Raw genomic sequence first — 15,552 nt, 5'->3', positions numbered from 1 at the left:
CTTCAGATAAATCCTTCTGTGCTCTTTAATGAAAATGATGCACAATTATTGCAGATGATATATATTCTATTCTAAGTAATTCTAAAGGCTGGCCCATAAAACTTAACCTAAACATTTACATGCATTTTCCAAAGAGATTTACAAAAGGGGAACCTAAAAACAAAGTAATAGCTATTGCTATATTTTCTGTTGAAAAGTCCATCTGTGTTTTGAGAGGATAGTTGCTGGTCAATAGTTTTCCCAGTTGGTAGCAAGTTTGTTGTTGGTCAGCTTGCAGACGCTAATGACCAGCAACAAACCAGCTACCGTCTTAAATTTTGTTTTCTAGCAGGATTAGCATTTTGCTGTTCTGCCACCATAAATCGTCCACTTAGATATGGCCTGGTAAATTTGGAAACCATCCAGGCAGGTTTGACGAAATATTTGCCATGTACCTGAGGGACTCTTAAAAAAGCGTGTTGTCGAGAAACGTGACGTTTGACGGGTGAAAGTTGAACAGATGAGAGAAACCGAGGAGGTGTGTGTAACTCTCATCCTTACTGTTGTTATAAGAAGAAGGGCTGTTGCCTGCCAGTCTTTGTAAGTGGACGGCAAAAGCAACATTCAGAGATGAGTTTGACTGCTATTCTGTCAGAGATCGACGGTGGAGATGACAAAGGAGTTGGAAAGCTTTTGCAGAAGTTTAACATAGAGGTAAAGAGGCTGCTGTTAGCTTGACCATCTCACGTTGTTTTATTGCGCGCTAGCATTGGAGATATTAGCGAGTTAGCCGCCCCTTAATCTCAATATACGCCGTGTGTGTATGAACCTACAAAAAGATTGGTGATTTCAGAGCAAAAAATGCTTTGCTCCCGAACTTTAGATATGTACCTACTTTTTATTTAGTGATTACAAACACGAGGCATTCGGCTAGGGATCGTAAACTAGCATTCTCCAGCTGTTAGCCAGCCATGATAGCAATATGATACACCCAACTTGACTGTTTTTAAACCAAAATGCCAAATTTTGCCCCCATGAATGGGCAGAGTGTGAAATATTTAAGAAAAATTGTCATTGCAAATGAATAGAGTAGAAATGGACTGTTGTTTTGGATGTTAATAACGTTAGTTGTGAAAGGCAAAATAACCTAGCTTGACAGCTGTCAGACAGATGCGGTAAAAGCAGAAAAATAATATTGGAAATAATGTTGTTCTTACAGGTTTCTCAACGAGACTTGTCTGTATGGATTCCTTTAGTGTGAACAGAAATTTTAACTACATATTTGGCGTTTATTTTATAATTTTAATGACGCTGCATGTTTTCTGGAGAAAATCTGTAAGAGTACAGGATTTTCCTTTACCTAAGATACTCCAAGATACAACTACTGCTAGTTAAGTTGTAGTTTACAGTTTACACTGCAGAAAGAGACTGGTACTGTGATTCATCTAATTATGAAGAAATTAATCATGGACAATCCATATTAGTACCACGTTAATAGGATAGAATTAGGAAAAAAAGAATTGCCTTACTTGTCGAGAAAATATTACATGCTTGCTAAAATGTCATGTTTAAATATGCAAACAAGGCATTATGTATAAACTAATTTGCATGCATTTCTAGAACACAGATCACAATTGTTTGATTTTGTTAAAGACTTTAAAAGTTTATGACATCTCAGATCAGATAATACTGCCAACATCTAGAAAACTAAAATGTTTTAGGGGTGAAATGTGTTATAAATTAGAATAATTGTATATTAAAATACCTATATGTATAAAATATCAGAGCAAAATGTTGTTTATGTATTTGCTGTTAGTGATGTCTGAGTGCATGAAATTGTTTTTAAATATAATATAAAATATATTTATATTATATAATAATGTAAACCGTTACAGTAAATGTGAATATTGGATGTTTTCTTCTTTTAGTAGTAGTCTGAAAGCAAACAAAGAAGCAAAAAATGAAAGCCAGAAATTGACCACTGCATGAAAACAATGATTTTGCCTGTAATGGCTTTCCTTAAAGTGGTCAAGATGGTTTATGGACCATCATAGAGGACCGACCAGCTTAGACCAGGCTGCTTAATGGTTTGAGACAGATCCAAGGGTGGGATCTGATTATCTAAGATTTATTGTCTCATGTCATGTTGAAATTTCATTTCAGAACCGCCACACGTTTGCCTTTGACCACAAAGAGGAAGATGCACGAATTGTGAGTACGGATTTATGGTCCGTTTTGTTTAGTATTTCATAATGTATCAATTTGGTGTGCTCCTTGTCATTTCAGTACCTTGTTCTATTTTAAAACAAAATCAGTGACCTCTTGTGCTTTGTGGTCCCTTATGCAGAAATTGTGTCAGGGTCTTCTTACAGTCCTTCGTCGGTCAGATCATCCACTTTGCCAAAGCACCTGCCTGGAGACCCTGCGCATCCTGTCGAGAGACAAGCGTGTACTTGGACCCGTAGCCACCAAAGAGGGCATCCTTACTCTAGCAGGACTGGCACGGATCCATGTGGCGGGACATGACGGAGAGCCGCTAGAGGAAGCACAGTCAGCAGAGGAGGAGAGGGTTGTAGTGGAGGCCCTCAAGTGCCTGTGCAATGTAGTGTTTAACAGCGTGCCGGCACAGCAGGTGGGTGCTGATGTGAAGTTGGCAGAGGGTCTGTGTGCCCGCTTGCCTTCGGTCAGCTCGTCCCATCATGAGGTGGGACTTTTCTCCCTCCGGCTGCTGTTTCTGCTTTCCGCCCTGCGGCCGGATGTGCGTGGTATGCTTCAGAAGGAGGCGGGTGCAGTGAGGTTGCTCACTGACATACTGGAACGCACCCTTGACGTCTGTTGGGTGGGGCCATATGAGGCCGCACCACCTAAACCAGAAGCCCTGCCCATTTCCTCAGAAAACAATGAGCTTGCCATGGAAGCCCTTAAAGCTCTGTTTAACATTACTATGTCTGATTCCAGTGATGAGGTAAGAGTAATGACAAAACAACATTTTTATATCTATTTCACTGTGCTTTTTACAAAACTGCTAGATGAAATCTACTTGTCCTGTGCAGTACACAGAAATTAACGTACCGTATTTTCCGGACTGTAAGTCGCACTTTTTTTCATAGTTTGGCTGGTTCTGCGACTTATTTATCAAAATTAATTTGACATGAACCTAGAGAAATGAACCAAGAGAAAACATTACCGTCTACAGCCGCGAGAGGGCGCTCTACACTGAGCAGCATAGAGCGGCCTCTCGCGGCTGTAGACGGTAATGTTTTCTCTTGGTTCTTGGTGCTAAATAAATGCGACCTATAGTCCAGAGCGACTTATATATGTTTTTTCCTCATCATGACGTATTTTAGGACTGATGCGACTTATACTCAGGTGCGACTTATAGTCCAAAAAATACGGTAACTGTGCATTCACACCGCTGGCTCAGATTTGTGAGCGCTCAGATGCTCTAACATAGATCGAATGCTTATTTTGTATTTAAATCGGCCGCAAAGCAAACAAGCTTGTTGATCTCGTGCAGACTAACCACAAGGAGGGTAACGTTATAGACCTCATTAAATATTGTTGTGGACAAAGTATTAAAATCCTTTACCTAATAATGTATAAAGCACTGTAAAATACTCTTATGCAAGTAAAATTCTTGCATTGAAAATGCTATTAAGTAAATATAATCAAGTATAAACATTACTTAATGTAAGTATAATCAGGGAAATTTGTTTAAAAGTAAACTGGTACTACAGTACTATTATTTATTATATCATTAGATTATTCATATAACGTTACTGCACATCAGCAACTCACCAGGAAAATGAATAATCTCAGACCTCTTGGTCCACGTATCACTTTTAATTTATTTTCTTATGTCCCTGTTAGGGATGGGCATGATTAATCGACGATCGATAATTGATCGTTAAGATTTTCCTCGATCATGTTAATTTGTTATCGATTAATCTAAAGCATTTTTTTTAATCTAATGCAGGTTGCGTTGCGTAGTGCGAGTCTTCAAGCAATTAAATGAATTTCACTGTGTGGCAGCAATTAAATATTTTACCACCATGGGGCAATATTTGACACCCTACTCGGTTATCTGTGATCTTCCGTTTTGATTTCAAAGAATAATCATGAAGATGTCACGGCGAAGTGTGGCGTGGGACCATTTTGATTTAAAAAGCGAACTAGTTAACTGCAAACATTGCGATGCCGTGTTTAAGTACAACACGGCCACGACTGAAATGATGTACCTATGCATCCCGGCAAATTTTCATGAGGCTTTAAGAACGCCTGCTAGCAGCTGCAGGTTCCGCTGCTTTAGAGCACATATGCACGCGGATATATGTTCGGTTTATCTGAACGTAGTTTAACTGTCTGCCACAAGTTGATCTTGTAATAAAGGTCTCACCGAGGAAAAACACGCTGTATTTTTGTATTCATTGCATTTTTTTATTATAAAAATTAAATAATTAATTATATTATAAAAATATTAATGATTAATCGATAGTCGATCGTTAATTCTCCCGACGATCGACTAAGAAAATTTAATCGAATGCCCATCCCTAGTCCCTGTACACAAACAGGGACACATCATAGATTATTGCAAACCCGAAACACCTATAATCAACCTGTCCTCTATTGTGCTTGGGAACTAATGTGGTCAGAGCTGCGTTCTCTGGAATCTTCTCAAGCAGTGGACTTCTACGTTCTGATTGGCTGCTGCCCAACCGCGTCATACCTCATTACCATAAAGTTGCCTTGATTTCAACTCTCCTCAACGCTTTCAACGGCCAAGTTGCGCCATGCTGCTCCTCGCCGCTGCTCGACGCTGACTTACATTGAAAATGAATGACTTCTGGCCACTTTGACGCTCTCGACACCAGTGGTGTGAACGCAGAGTAAGGAAAGCCCTCACTTAAGAGTTAACTTTTAACTTTTACAACCTCAAGTATTTTTGTGTATGATATCACAAGCTTTGCTCATCAGAATTTTGCAGTTATCTGCCATTCTTCTCCTCACATCTTCACCTCTCAAGCTCTGTAAGGTTGGATGGGGACGGATGCACATTTTCAGGTTTCTTCAGAAATATTTGATTGGGATCAATCCCAGGCTGTGGCTGGGCCACTCAATGACATTCACAGAGTTGCAGAGTCACAGAGTTCCACACAGCAAGTTACTCTTGCTGTGTGCTTAGGGTCATTGTCCTGTTAGAAGGTCATTCTATGCTCTGAATGCTCTGGACTGGTTTTTCATCACGGCAGTCTATATGTTGGTGCATTGAGCTTCTACTCTGATGAGTCCCTCAGTCCCTATATTACTGAAAAACAGTCCCACAACATGAGGCTGTTGCCAGCTCACTTTACTTTTGGGACACTACTCTGCAGGTGATGAGCATAGCTGGTTTCCTTTAAACATGATGCTTAGAATTGAGGTCAGACCACAGAATCAGACCACAGAATCTTGTTTCTCAAAGTCTAAGGGACTTTTAGGTGCTGTTTTGCAAATTCCAAGTGTGTTTTCATGCTTCATCTTCACTGAGGAGAGGATTGAGTTTGGCCACAACTCCATAAAGCACAGATTGGTGAAGTGTTGCAGTTATGTTTGTCCTTCTGTAGGTTTCTCCCATCTGCATATTTGACCATGGGGCTCAAATATAGTGACCATCAGCATCTTGGTCAACTGTCCAAACAAAGCCCTTTTCTATCAATTGGTCAGTTTGGCCAGGAGGCCAGCTCTAGGAAGATTCCTGATTGTTTTAAAATTCTATTATTAATGGTAACAAGAGACTACATGCTTCTGTAAACCTTCAGTTAAGCAGAATATTTTTCTTCCCCAGATCTGTGCCATGGTACAATCTGATATGCATTATCAGATGTTAGACCTTTTTATTAAGATGTGTGTGCCTTTCCAAATGATACCCATTCAATTGAATTTGCCACAGGTTAACTTCACTCAAAGTTTACAAGCAATATAAATGCTCCTGGGATAATGCTCATTTTATGTACTGCATTTGACATTCTATCTAGTATGGAATTAGGTGGACGTGTGACCACTGATTTACATAGAAGGAAGGGCTCAAAACCCATCTAGAAATAGATATGTGGCTGGGTTTTTTTCTATGGCCAAGAACCACTCACATTTTCTTGAGAAAATGTTAAAATCTAGTTTTAAATGCTAAAATCTCCTACCCCCACCATTTCATCAAATAGACAAAAAAAAAAAAAAAACATTGGTGCATTCCAGTGTTCTCAGCCATTTGAATGATCATTTAAGTAAGGCTAAGTGTGTCTCAATTGCCTGACCTTTTGTAAGTTTCGGTATGGTTGGATCACCTTGACGTACTCAGTACTGTAAGATGCACTTTTTTTTTTTCTCAAGCCAGTGGTTCTTTCAGTCCCTAAATCTCTCCATTAGCTCCAAGCTCCAGTCATTTATTTGTAAATGAAGCCCAAACATCAGCATCGGACTCTTTCTCTACTGCTGTTCTTGTGAAAAAGCCTTTTGGTTAACACTTAACGCAATTTTTCCTTTATTTTGATAGGACAGTGACCACCAGCTTCGGCTGATTGCAGGCATCATGAGACATCTCCTAATGCTCAAGACACACACTGACGATAAAACTGAGGAGGCTCACAGGTACTTCCACACTAGAAGATCGACAGCTGAATTCAGTTCACCCTGTATACTAGGCCTGTGTTGTATTTCAGTAAGCCAGAAAGCAAAAGAAATGCAAGTGCGGTGAATGCGAATGATGAGATGTCTTCTCCAAGTGATTAATGACACCTCTTTGCCCCATCGAGACAGCTCAACGCATTCTGAAACTCCCACCCATTTATTTGGGCTTGACTCATTGTGTCCGCGGTGGTGCCTTCACCAGCCCTTTCACACTTTCGGAATGCATTCTACAGCACTCTGAAATGACTAACTCTATGCTCCCCCTTTTACAAAGTGCGCTGAATGTGCTGAACCAGTCCTGGTCAGTAGATGTGTCATTGTTATTCAAATAATGCCCAAAGACTGAAAGTCCCCCTACCTCATAGTGTTTTCAGAATGCCTTCTCATGTTTGTCTGTTGACATCACATTCTTAGAATGTGACATGAGTGTGCTGAATGTTCTTGTGCGTCAGTGAAGATTATAAAATGAAAAAATGAAAGTATGTGCATTATTTCATTAAAAGCTCTCTCTCAAACACACACACACATGCACAGGAAGAACACATTGGGGAAACACAAATTTAAATTGTTTATTTTATCTTTAATTATTATAAAAATAAACATCAATATATCACTATAAAACTACTGATTTCTGAAGTATTTCGTATTAATAATTAAAATGTATATAAAAAGGCTAATATTTATAGAAAATAGTTATTATTGCAACTTTTTGCAATCTAAATGGTTGGTAACTTCTTTAACATAATAGTTGAATAATAATAATAATAATCATAATAACAAAGGCCAAAGGTACTCAAAGGCCAGAAGTTATTCCAGGAGTTGCATACTATGTTCTCATCATGCATTCTTTATCATTTGTCATTTCTTCTAGTCATACCATAAATCTCCTGAGTAACCTTCCCGTGCGATGCCTGGATGTTCTAATAGACGTCCCTGTCCAAGGAGGGATTGAAATGTATGGTGGGAAGAACATGGACGTAGTGCAGATACTTCTAGATTTTATGGAGAGGAGGATAGACAAGGTATTGCACTTCAGATGAACAGCTACAAGCGGTTGCTCAGCCATTCCACTTGTTTAATTTGTTCATTTTTCATGTGTATTTATCCACTCAGGGGACCAACTATAAAGAAGGCTTGACACCTGTGCTGAGTCTGATGACAGAGAGCTCTAGATACCACAGGGAGATCCGCAGATACCTCAAGACCCAGGTGCAGGGTTGAGTCCATGCTCAGTCTAATTTACTGATCTCTAAAATAAGACTGCTTGCTCTGATGTTGCTTCTTCAGTGCTTTAGACATCAAGTTAAAGAAATAGTTCACCCAAAAATAAAGAAAATGCTGACAATTTACACAATGTTGATGAGTTTGTTTCTTCATCTGAAAACATTTGGAAAATGGATCCTCTGCAGTGAATGGGTGCCCACAGAATGAGAGGCCAAACAGCTGATGAAACATCACAATAATCCACAAGTAATCCTTGCGAAGTGAAAAGCTGTTTATTTGTACAAAACAAATCCATTATTAAGGTCTCTTCTGGACAAAATACAAGTCCATAATCCATAATAACACTTGCACGTGTTGTCCTCTCACATCAAACTCCACTAACATATTTGTTTAGAATTCTTTTGGACCTTTTTTCTCTTGTAAACCATGCTTGAACTGTGCATATTTCTTTCCTGATTCATATTAGATGGCTTTCACACTGGAGAGAATAATATTATGAATGGAAGACTCATATTTTAACTGGAAGCAATGGTTTAAAGTTAAAGTAAATGATTTTTTTTCTTACAAACACACAGCTTTTCACTTTACAAGGTATTAATTGATGAATTGGAGATGTGCTGATTAGTTGTGTATTATTGTGATGTTGTAATCAGCTGTTTGGATTCTCATTCTGATGGCACCCATTCACTAAAGAGGATCCATTGGTGAGCAACTAATGTAATGCTGAATTTCTCCAAATATTTTCCAATGAAAAACAAACTTTCGAATGGCCTGAGGGGAGAGAAAATGTTAATTTTAAATCTTAAATCTTTATTTGCTGATTAAAAGTTTTCTTTTTGTTTGCTGATGTACAGGTGCTGCCTCCCCTGAAGGATGTGAAGGAAAGGCCGGAAATCGGTTGCACAGTTCGAAACAAACTGGTGCGTCTCATGACACATGTAGACATGGCAGTGAAACAGGGGGCCGCTGAGTTTCTCTTTGTGCTCTGCAAGGAGAGCGGTGAGATTTCTGCTTGTTTCATATTTCAAAAAGTTTGTAAAACTGTGTTTTGAAAGGTGTTTTTGTTAGCATTGGTTTGAATTTTTTTGGAAACATCATTTTCTCCTTTTGATCATGTGATGCAGTGGATAATCTGTTGAAGTACACTGGTTATGGTAATGCTGCGGGACTGTTGATGGCACGAGGGTTGCTGGCCGGAGGCAGAGGAGAGACACAGTACTCATCTGATGAAGATTCTGACACTGAGGAGTACAAATCAGCCAAACCATTGTAAGTGCCCTTATATATATATATGCATAATTGCTGTTCTTGTTTTCTTAATATTTGGTAATACATTTAATCATTTTGCATAGTATCATGTTTTTCCTTCTGCATTCCTGCATTTCTTTGTAGATTCATAGATTATAGTGAAAATGATTTGTGTTTTTCAGTATCAACCCCATCACAGGTCACATAGAGCTCCCAATTCCAAATCCTATGGAGGAGATGACAGAGGAGCAGAAGGAATATGAAGCTCAGAAGCTTGTCAAAATGATTGATGAATTATCAAGGTGGGTTTTTATTTTGTCACAATTAAACATTTATGTAATTAAATATAACAAAAATATTTGAACACAGACATGTTTTTTCATAATTGTATTTTTCTTAATTTAAAATATTATTTTATTGTTGAAATCTTTCATTGTTTTAAATGAAAAAAAACCTAAGATTATTTCAGACATAATTAGAAAATTTAGACATGCAGATATTGTCTGACACTTGCATTTCCATTTATTCAGTGGTCAGTGAACATATTTTATCAACATGCTTTAACATTAAGCAGCAATGAAAATGTAAATAAGAAATTTTAATGCATGCCTTTTTTTCATTGTGTAAATTCTGGCCATTGTGATTTACTCTTGCTTCCTATTATCAGTCAGTTTCTTTATCTGTTTTTCATTACCTGTTCATAATGCCTTCATAGATGACACCATCCTCTAGAAGTATTGTGCTTGTTTTCTCATCGCCTCATCATCAGGCTCGATATGTGCAGGGCTGCATTCATGTTGACCTTTTCCTAAACAACCGTTGGGGTAAACTAGCGAGAGGTGTAGCGCTGTTGCTCCGTCCGTGCTCCTTACCAACCGCTTCATTAAGACAAGAATCCTCTCTACCGTCGTCCTCCGCCTCATTTAAAGCTGGCCTTCCGCATTCAACAGGAGTCAATGCACAACGACCGAACACCACAGCCTTGCTGCATTAATTAACAGCTAATTGGTGCACACAGTGGGGTCGTGGGCTCAGGCTCTTTTGTACAATACACTGAGGTTTTATAATACATATACGTGGTTCTCTTTCATACGCTGCCATTTTATTCAGCCAGGGTGCCAGACATTGTCCTCGGACATGAAGTGGTTTGAGACACGGCCTTAATTAAGGGTGTGCGTATGTACGTTAGCTGCTGGGCGATGTTAAATAAGTTTGCAAACACAAGAGGATGCACCATTGTCCCTCCATAGGGTGTTTGAGTCGTAATGAGCAGCGTGTGCCCAAGAAAGGCAGATTCCTGTCTTTGAGAATAGATCCTCGTTCCTTCTGTCTTCCTCCTATTCTTTTTATCGGAATTGAAGGAGGTGTTGTGTGGAAGAGGGAGGGCACTGGTGCTCCCCGCTATGGCTGCTGGGGAGACACAACATGTCCATGGAGGAATTTCTCTCCTTATGTCTGCTGCTTGACTTGCTGTCCATATTAGTACTGACTCTCTACCCCATACACACACACACACACACACACACATAAAACCCTACATAAACTCGCAACTGCTCAGGCTGCTTATCAGTGCATGTGCATTTAATTAGATAAGAGATTGTCTTGGATTCTGGTTTGTGTTTTCAAGGGACGCAGAGGAAATGTCTTTGTTTCCTTCTTGTCAACTTAATATCTTGTTTACACTCGTCATGACGTGTGTTTGACGTCAAGGGATTCTTAGGCAGACAGTAATGCAGTCCATGCCTGAAAATTGGGGATAAGATAGTTGGAAATTAGGGATGTAACGGTACACAAAAATTGCAGTATGGTACCATTGTGGCTCTGTCTTTAAATTAAAATATAATTAAAATTTTCTGGAAAGGATAAAACAAAATCACTCCGCTAATGCTATAAACTGTATAAGGAACCCCTTTAAATAGGTTACAATTACATAAAAACTTTAAAATTCTGTTTTTTATTTTAGATGTAGTAAGCAATGCTCAAATGAAATATTTGTTTTCAAGCATAAATTCATTTTCATGTAAAAGTCAGGTTTACATGAAATTATAAATCTAATTATGATTTTGTTCATACTCCAATTTATTTTTGAAATATAACCATTTACTCTCTAGCTGTCAACTTGACAACATTGTTGGACAGGAGATCCACTGAATAAAAGAAGTTCGATCTTTGGATCTTAGAATCAATATTGATTCTTAAAATAAATAAATAAATAAAATAAATAAATAAATATATATATATAAGACTAGAAGTTTCAGATTAAGTTTTGGTTGTCTAGTGGTTGAAACAACACTGTATTCTAAAGAAAGTCCTCTACTGAAAATATTCATACTTTGTGGAAAACTTATAGGAACACTTTAGTATAGGGACCAATTCTCACTATTAACTAGTTGCTTATTAGCATCTCTATTATTAACATATTAGCTGTTAATTAATACTTCTAAAGCACATATTCTGCATGATCTTATTCTATATCCCTAATATTTCCCAAAACCTAAATTTAACAGCTACCTATTAATAAGCAGCAAATTAGGAGTTTGAGGCAAAAGTTGTAGTTAATAGTTTGTTAATAGTTAGAATTGGACCTTAAAATGAAGTGTGACTAAACTTATGTAGGCTATACATTGTTACACCATTTAGTAGCTCTTTATAAATCAAAATGCCCAAGTTTATCTGTGTGTGAATGACATAATGCAAATGAGCTTTCTGCGGCTTTGATTGGATAATGCTCTTATAAATCATCTTTGGCCGTTCTTTGATTGGATAATTCTCTGATGAATCATCTCGGCTGCGCTGGTGACTCACAGTGCAGATATAATTGGATTAGCGTGGAGGAGCTGCCGAGGCTTTGAAGAGATTAGAATGAGCACTGATCCTGTAATTAAACTGCAGGCTCGGGTGGTGGTGGGGGGGTGGAGAGCTGTTCTAGGATCGGTGGGGTTGGGGGGGGTGGCTCTTATGTGGCAAGATGTAAAGGCAAAGAAAGATGTTCTACACATCAACAGGCCTCTTTAGGGGACAGAACTGAATGCTGCTACAATGGTCAGTACAAAGGGTTTCTTTCAAAGAGCAGGTGGATTGTGGTGACAAATTAGTGGCCTGAAAAACCAAATCGACAAGACGCGAGCCCAGTAACTCTCTAAAGGAAATGATGTCTGCTTGGGTTTTTGCATATTTTACACGCATTTCGCATTTTATAAGATTTTTTCTTTTTTAATTTAATTTAAAGTGTAATTTTCTCATGTGCTGGCAAAGCTTTTTTTTTTTTGGCAGCCATTACTCAAGTCTTCTGTGTCACATGACCTTGCAGAAATCATTTTAATATGCTTATTTGCTTCTCAAGTAACATTTCTTATTATTTTGAATGTTGAAATCAGTTGTGCTGCTACATACTTTTTTTCTGTTTCTTTGATGAAAAGAAAGTTTTGTAACAATGTAACAGTCTTTACCATCACTTTTAATATACAGGTGCATCTCAATAAATTAGAATGTTGTGGAAAAGTTCATTTCAGTAATTCAACTCAAATTGTGAAACTTGTGTATTATATAAATTCAAGGCTCACAGACTGAAGTAGTTTAAGTCTTTGGTTCTTTTAATTGTGATGATTTTGGCTCACATTTAACAGAAAACCCACCAGTTCACGATCTCATCAAATTAGAATATGGTGACATGTCAATCAGCCAATCAACTCAAAACACCTGCTAAGGTTTCCTGAGCCTTAAAAATGGTCTCTCTTAGTTTGGTTCATAAGGCTACACAATCATGGGGAAGACTGCTGATCTGACAGTTGTCCACAAGACAATCATTGATACCCTTCACAAGGAGGGAAAGCCACAAACATTCATTGCCAAACAAGCTGGTTGTTCACAGAGTGCTGTATCCAAGCATGTTCACAGAAAGTTGAGTGGAAGGAAAAAGTGTAGAAGAAAAAGATGCACAACCAACCGAGAGAACCGCAGCATTATGAGGATTGTCAAGCAAAATCGATTCAAGAATTTGAGTGAACTTCACAAGGAATGGACTGAGGCTGGGGTTAAGGCATACATGCGTGTCAAGGAATTTGGCTACAGTTGTCGTATTCCTCTTGTTAAGCCACTTCTGAACCACAGACAATGTCAGAGTCATCTTACCTGGGCTAAGCAGAAGAAGAACTGGACTGTTGCACAGTGATCCAAAGTGAAGATGCCCATAGACCAAGTTGCTTGAAGCCCAGGGTTAAGTTTACACAGTCGGTGATGATTTGGGGTGCAGTGTCATCTGCTGGTGTTGGTCTGTTGTGTTTTTTGAAAACCAAAGACACTACACCCGTTTACCAAATAAATTTTGGAGCACTTCATGCTTCCTTCTGCTGACCATATTTTTAAAGATGCTGATTTCATTTTCCAGCAGGATTTGGCACCTGCCCACACTGCCAAACCCACAGCACCAAAAGTTAAATTTCAGTTAAATGACCATGGTGTTGGTGTGCTTGACTGGCCAGTAAACCAGACCTGAACCCCAGAGAGAATCTATGGGCTATTGTCAAGAGGAAAATGAGAAACAAGAAACCAAAAAAAAACAATGCAGATGAGCTGAAGGCCACTGTCAAAGAAACCTGGGCTTCCATACCACCTCAGCAGTGCCACAAACTGATCACCTCCATGCCACGCTGAACTGAGGCAGTAATTAAAGCAAAAGGATCCCCTACCAAGTATTGTACAGTACAGTAAATGAACATACCTTCCAGAAGTCCAACAATTCACAAAATCTTTGATTTTATTAAGTATTCGAATTTGTTCAGATAGAGAATTGGTGGGTTTTTGTTAAATGCGAGCCAAAATAATTACAATTAAAAGAACCAAAGACTTCGACTACTTCAGTCTGTGTGCACTGAATTTATTTAATACACAAGCTTGAACTGAATTACTGAAATAAATAAACTTTTCCACGACATTCTAATTTATTGAGCTGCACCTGTATAGTTAATTTGTTATAAACATATTTATGTTATGCATAGAGATTCACACAAATTGATTGTTCTTTCCTTTTATGTGTACAAAGTAAATATACTAGAAGTTTCTACTGATGTTGGTCAGTCCTTCTGGTTGTATCTCTCTGTCTGCTTATTTGCATGTGACATTGTGAACATGCAAAGCACAAGTAGGATGCAAAAGTCCTGAGCTTTTTGCTGCTCTCTCAACAGGAAGGAACTGATCAGACCAATGGGAGTGAGGAAGGATGGCACTCTAGCTCCCCTAGGAGAAGCCATCCATCAATGCAGCACTCCACCTAGCATTGACTCCGACTCAGACTAGCAGGAGTTTAGTTCACTCAAATAAATCCTCTAGGCACCACTGCTGCCAGCTGATCACAAGTCTTACCGACTGTCCCTTGCACGGGGGATAGTTCAGTTATTTCCTACTAAAGGTTCTTTTGTCGCATGAGGGCATGTCTTTCTAATTGAGACATGAATGGTGAACTATAGAGTGAGCAGAGAGAGAGAGGAAGCAGAAATGTTTAAATAGATATAAGGTTGTCACCGGACTCCATATATGTTCACAGTGACTGTATAAGATGGAACTGTTAAGTAGGAAGTTACACAGCATATTCACGTGTCTCTGTGCACAAGTAAATGCACCTGGTCTTCATTAATGAAGTATAAAGGCTTAATGACATTTACCCTTAAGAAAAGCTGTTCATTTAGGTTTGTATTTATTAAGCAGTCTGGGGCTGTTGCTGGTTCACAGTTGGAAGAAACCTGTTCCATGTTTCAAAATACTTCAGTGTCTTTTGAAATGTTATGCCACGACAAGCCATGATATCACTTGTGCTAAAAAAAAAAAAAGTCTTGCACTTTGTTTTTGCAAAATGTGCATTGCATTTTTTCCCACCATTTTATGCCTGGAGTTTTAAATTTGTGTATTTTCTAATGTTCTATATTATTTTTAGCTACCCAATTTTCTATACATTGTTTTTTTGTTTTCTTTCAATGTTATTAGGGGTGGCATTTTCTTTTTTTCTAAACATTGTTTTTTTTTTTGTTTTTTTCAATGTTATTAGAGGTGGCATGTTCTTTTTTTCTAATGATTTTTAGGTTTTTACACAAAACAATGTAATTAAATTCAGGTTTTCTAAGGATTTCTGGTTACTATCTTTGATTTAAAAGCTTGTGAATATTTCACAAGGCCCAGTACTCCTCTTCTATAACCACTGTAAAATCCGAAGAAATGGGCTTGGTTTTAAAAATTTAAAAAAAAAAAAATCAGGAAATTAATTTTTTTTCATTTCAAACGTTTGCAATAAATTAAAAAGAAAACTAGTAGCGTAATTGACTTATTGCATGCAGAAACATTTCAATTTATTTTGTAATTTTGGTTGTGAATATAAAAATGCTAATTTAACATCACTAACCCTAGTGTGATTACTGCAAGATTATAAAAATGACCATTAGGGGAGAA

At 38.1% G+C, this 15,552-nt stretch overlaps 1 protein-coding gene across 3 annotated transcripts; it reads left to right on the top strand.

The window, feature by feature from the left end:
- The first annotated feature begins 280 nt into the window (after positions 1-280).
- Positions 281-15,413, top strand: ric8b (RIC8 guanine nucleotide exchange factor B). Of its 3 annotated transcripts, XR_008158153.1 has the most exons (11): positions 354-693; positions 2,143-2,190; positions 2,327-2,944; positions 6,509-6,603; positions 7,514-7,664; positions 7,756-7,851; positions 8,721-8,865; positions 8,991-9,135; positions 9,297-9,416; positions 14,298-15,095; positions 15,157-15,413. XR_008158153.1 is itself a non-coding variant. In XM_052581898.1 (10 exons), exons 1-10 carry the CDS (start codon positions 610-612, stop codon positions 14,407-14,409), a joined length of 1,614 nt encoding a protein of 537 aa, XP_052437858.1. In that variant the 5' UTR covers positions 281-609; the 3' UTR covers positions 14,410-15,232. The 3 variants fall into 3 exon arrangements, 2 of the variants coding, with proteins under 2 accessions (XP_052437858.1, XP_052437859.1); XM_052581898.1 differs by having other exon boundaries at positions 281-693; positions 14,298-15,232; XM_052581899.1 differs by lacking the exons at positions 14,298-15,095; positions 15,157-15,413 and adding an exon at positions 9,830-10,202 and having other exon boundaries at positions 351-693.
- Positions 15,414-15,552: the final 139 nt, after the last annotated feature.

Source organism: Carassius gibelio, chromosome B18 (assembly GCF_023724105.1).
Source record: "Carassius gibelio isolate Cgi1373 ecotype wild population from Czech Republic chromosome B18, carGib1.2-hapl.c, whole genome shotgun sequence".
Taxonomy (NCBI): Eukaryota; Metazoa; Chordata; class Actinopteri; order Cypriniformes; family Cyprinidae; genus Carassius; species Carassius gibelio.
This window is presented reverse-complemented; position numbering and strand designations above follow the sequence as displayed.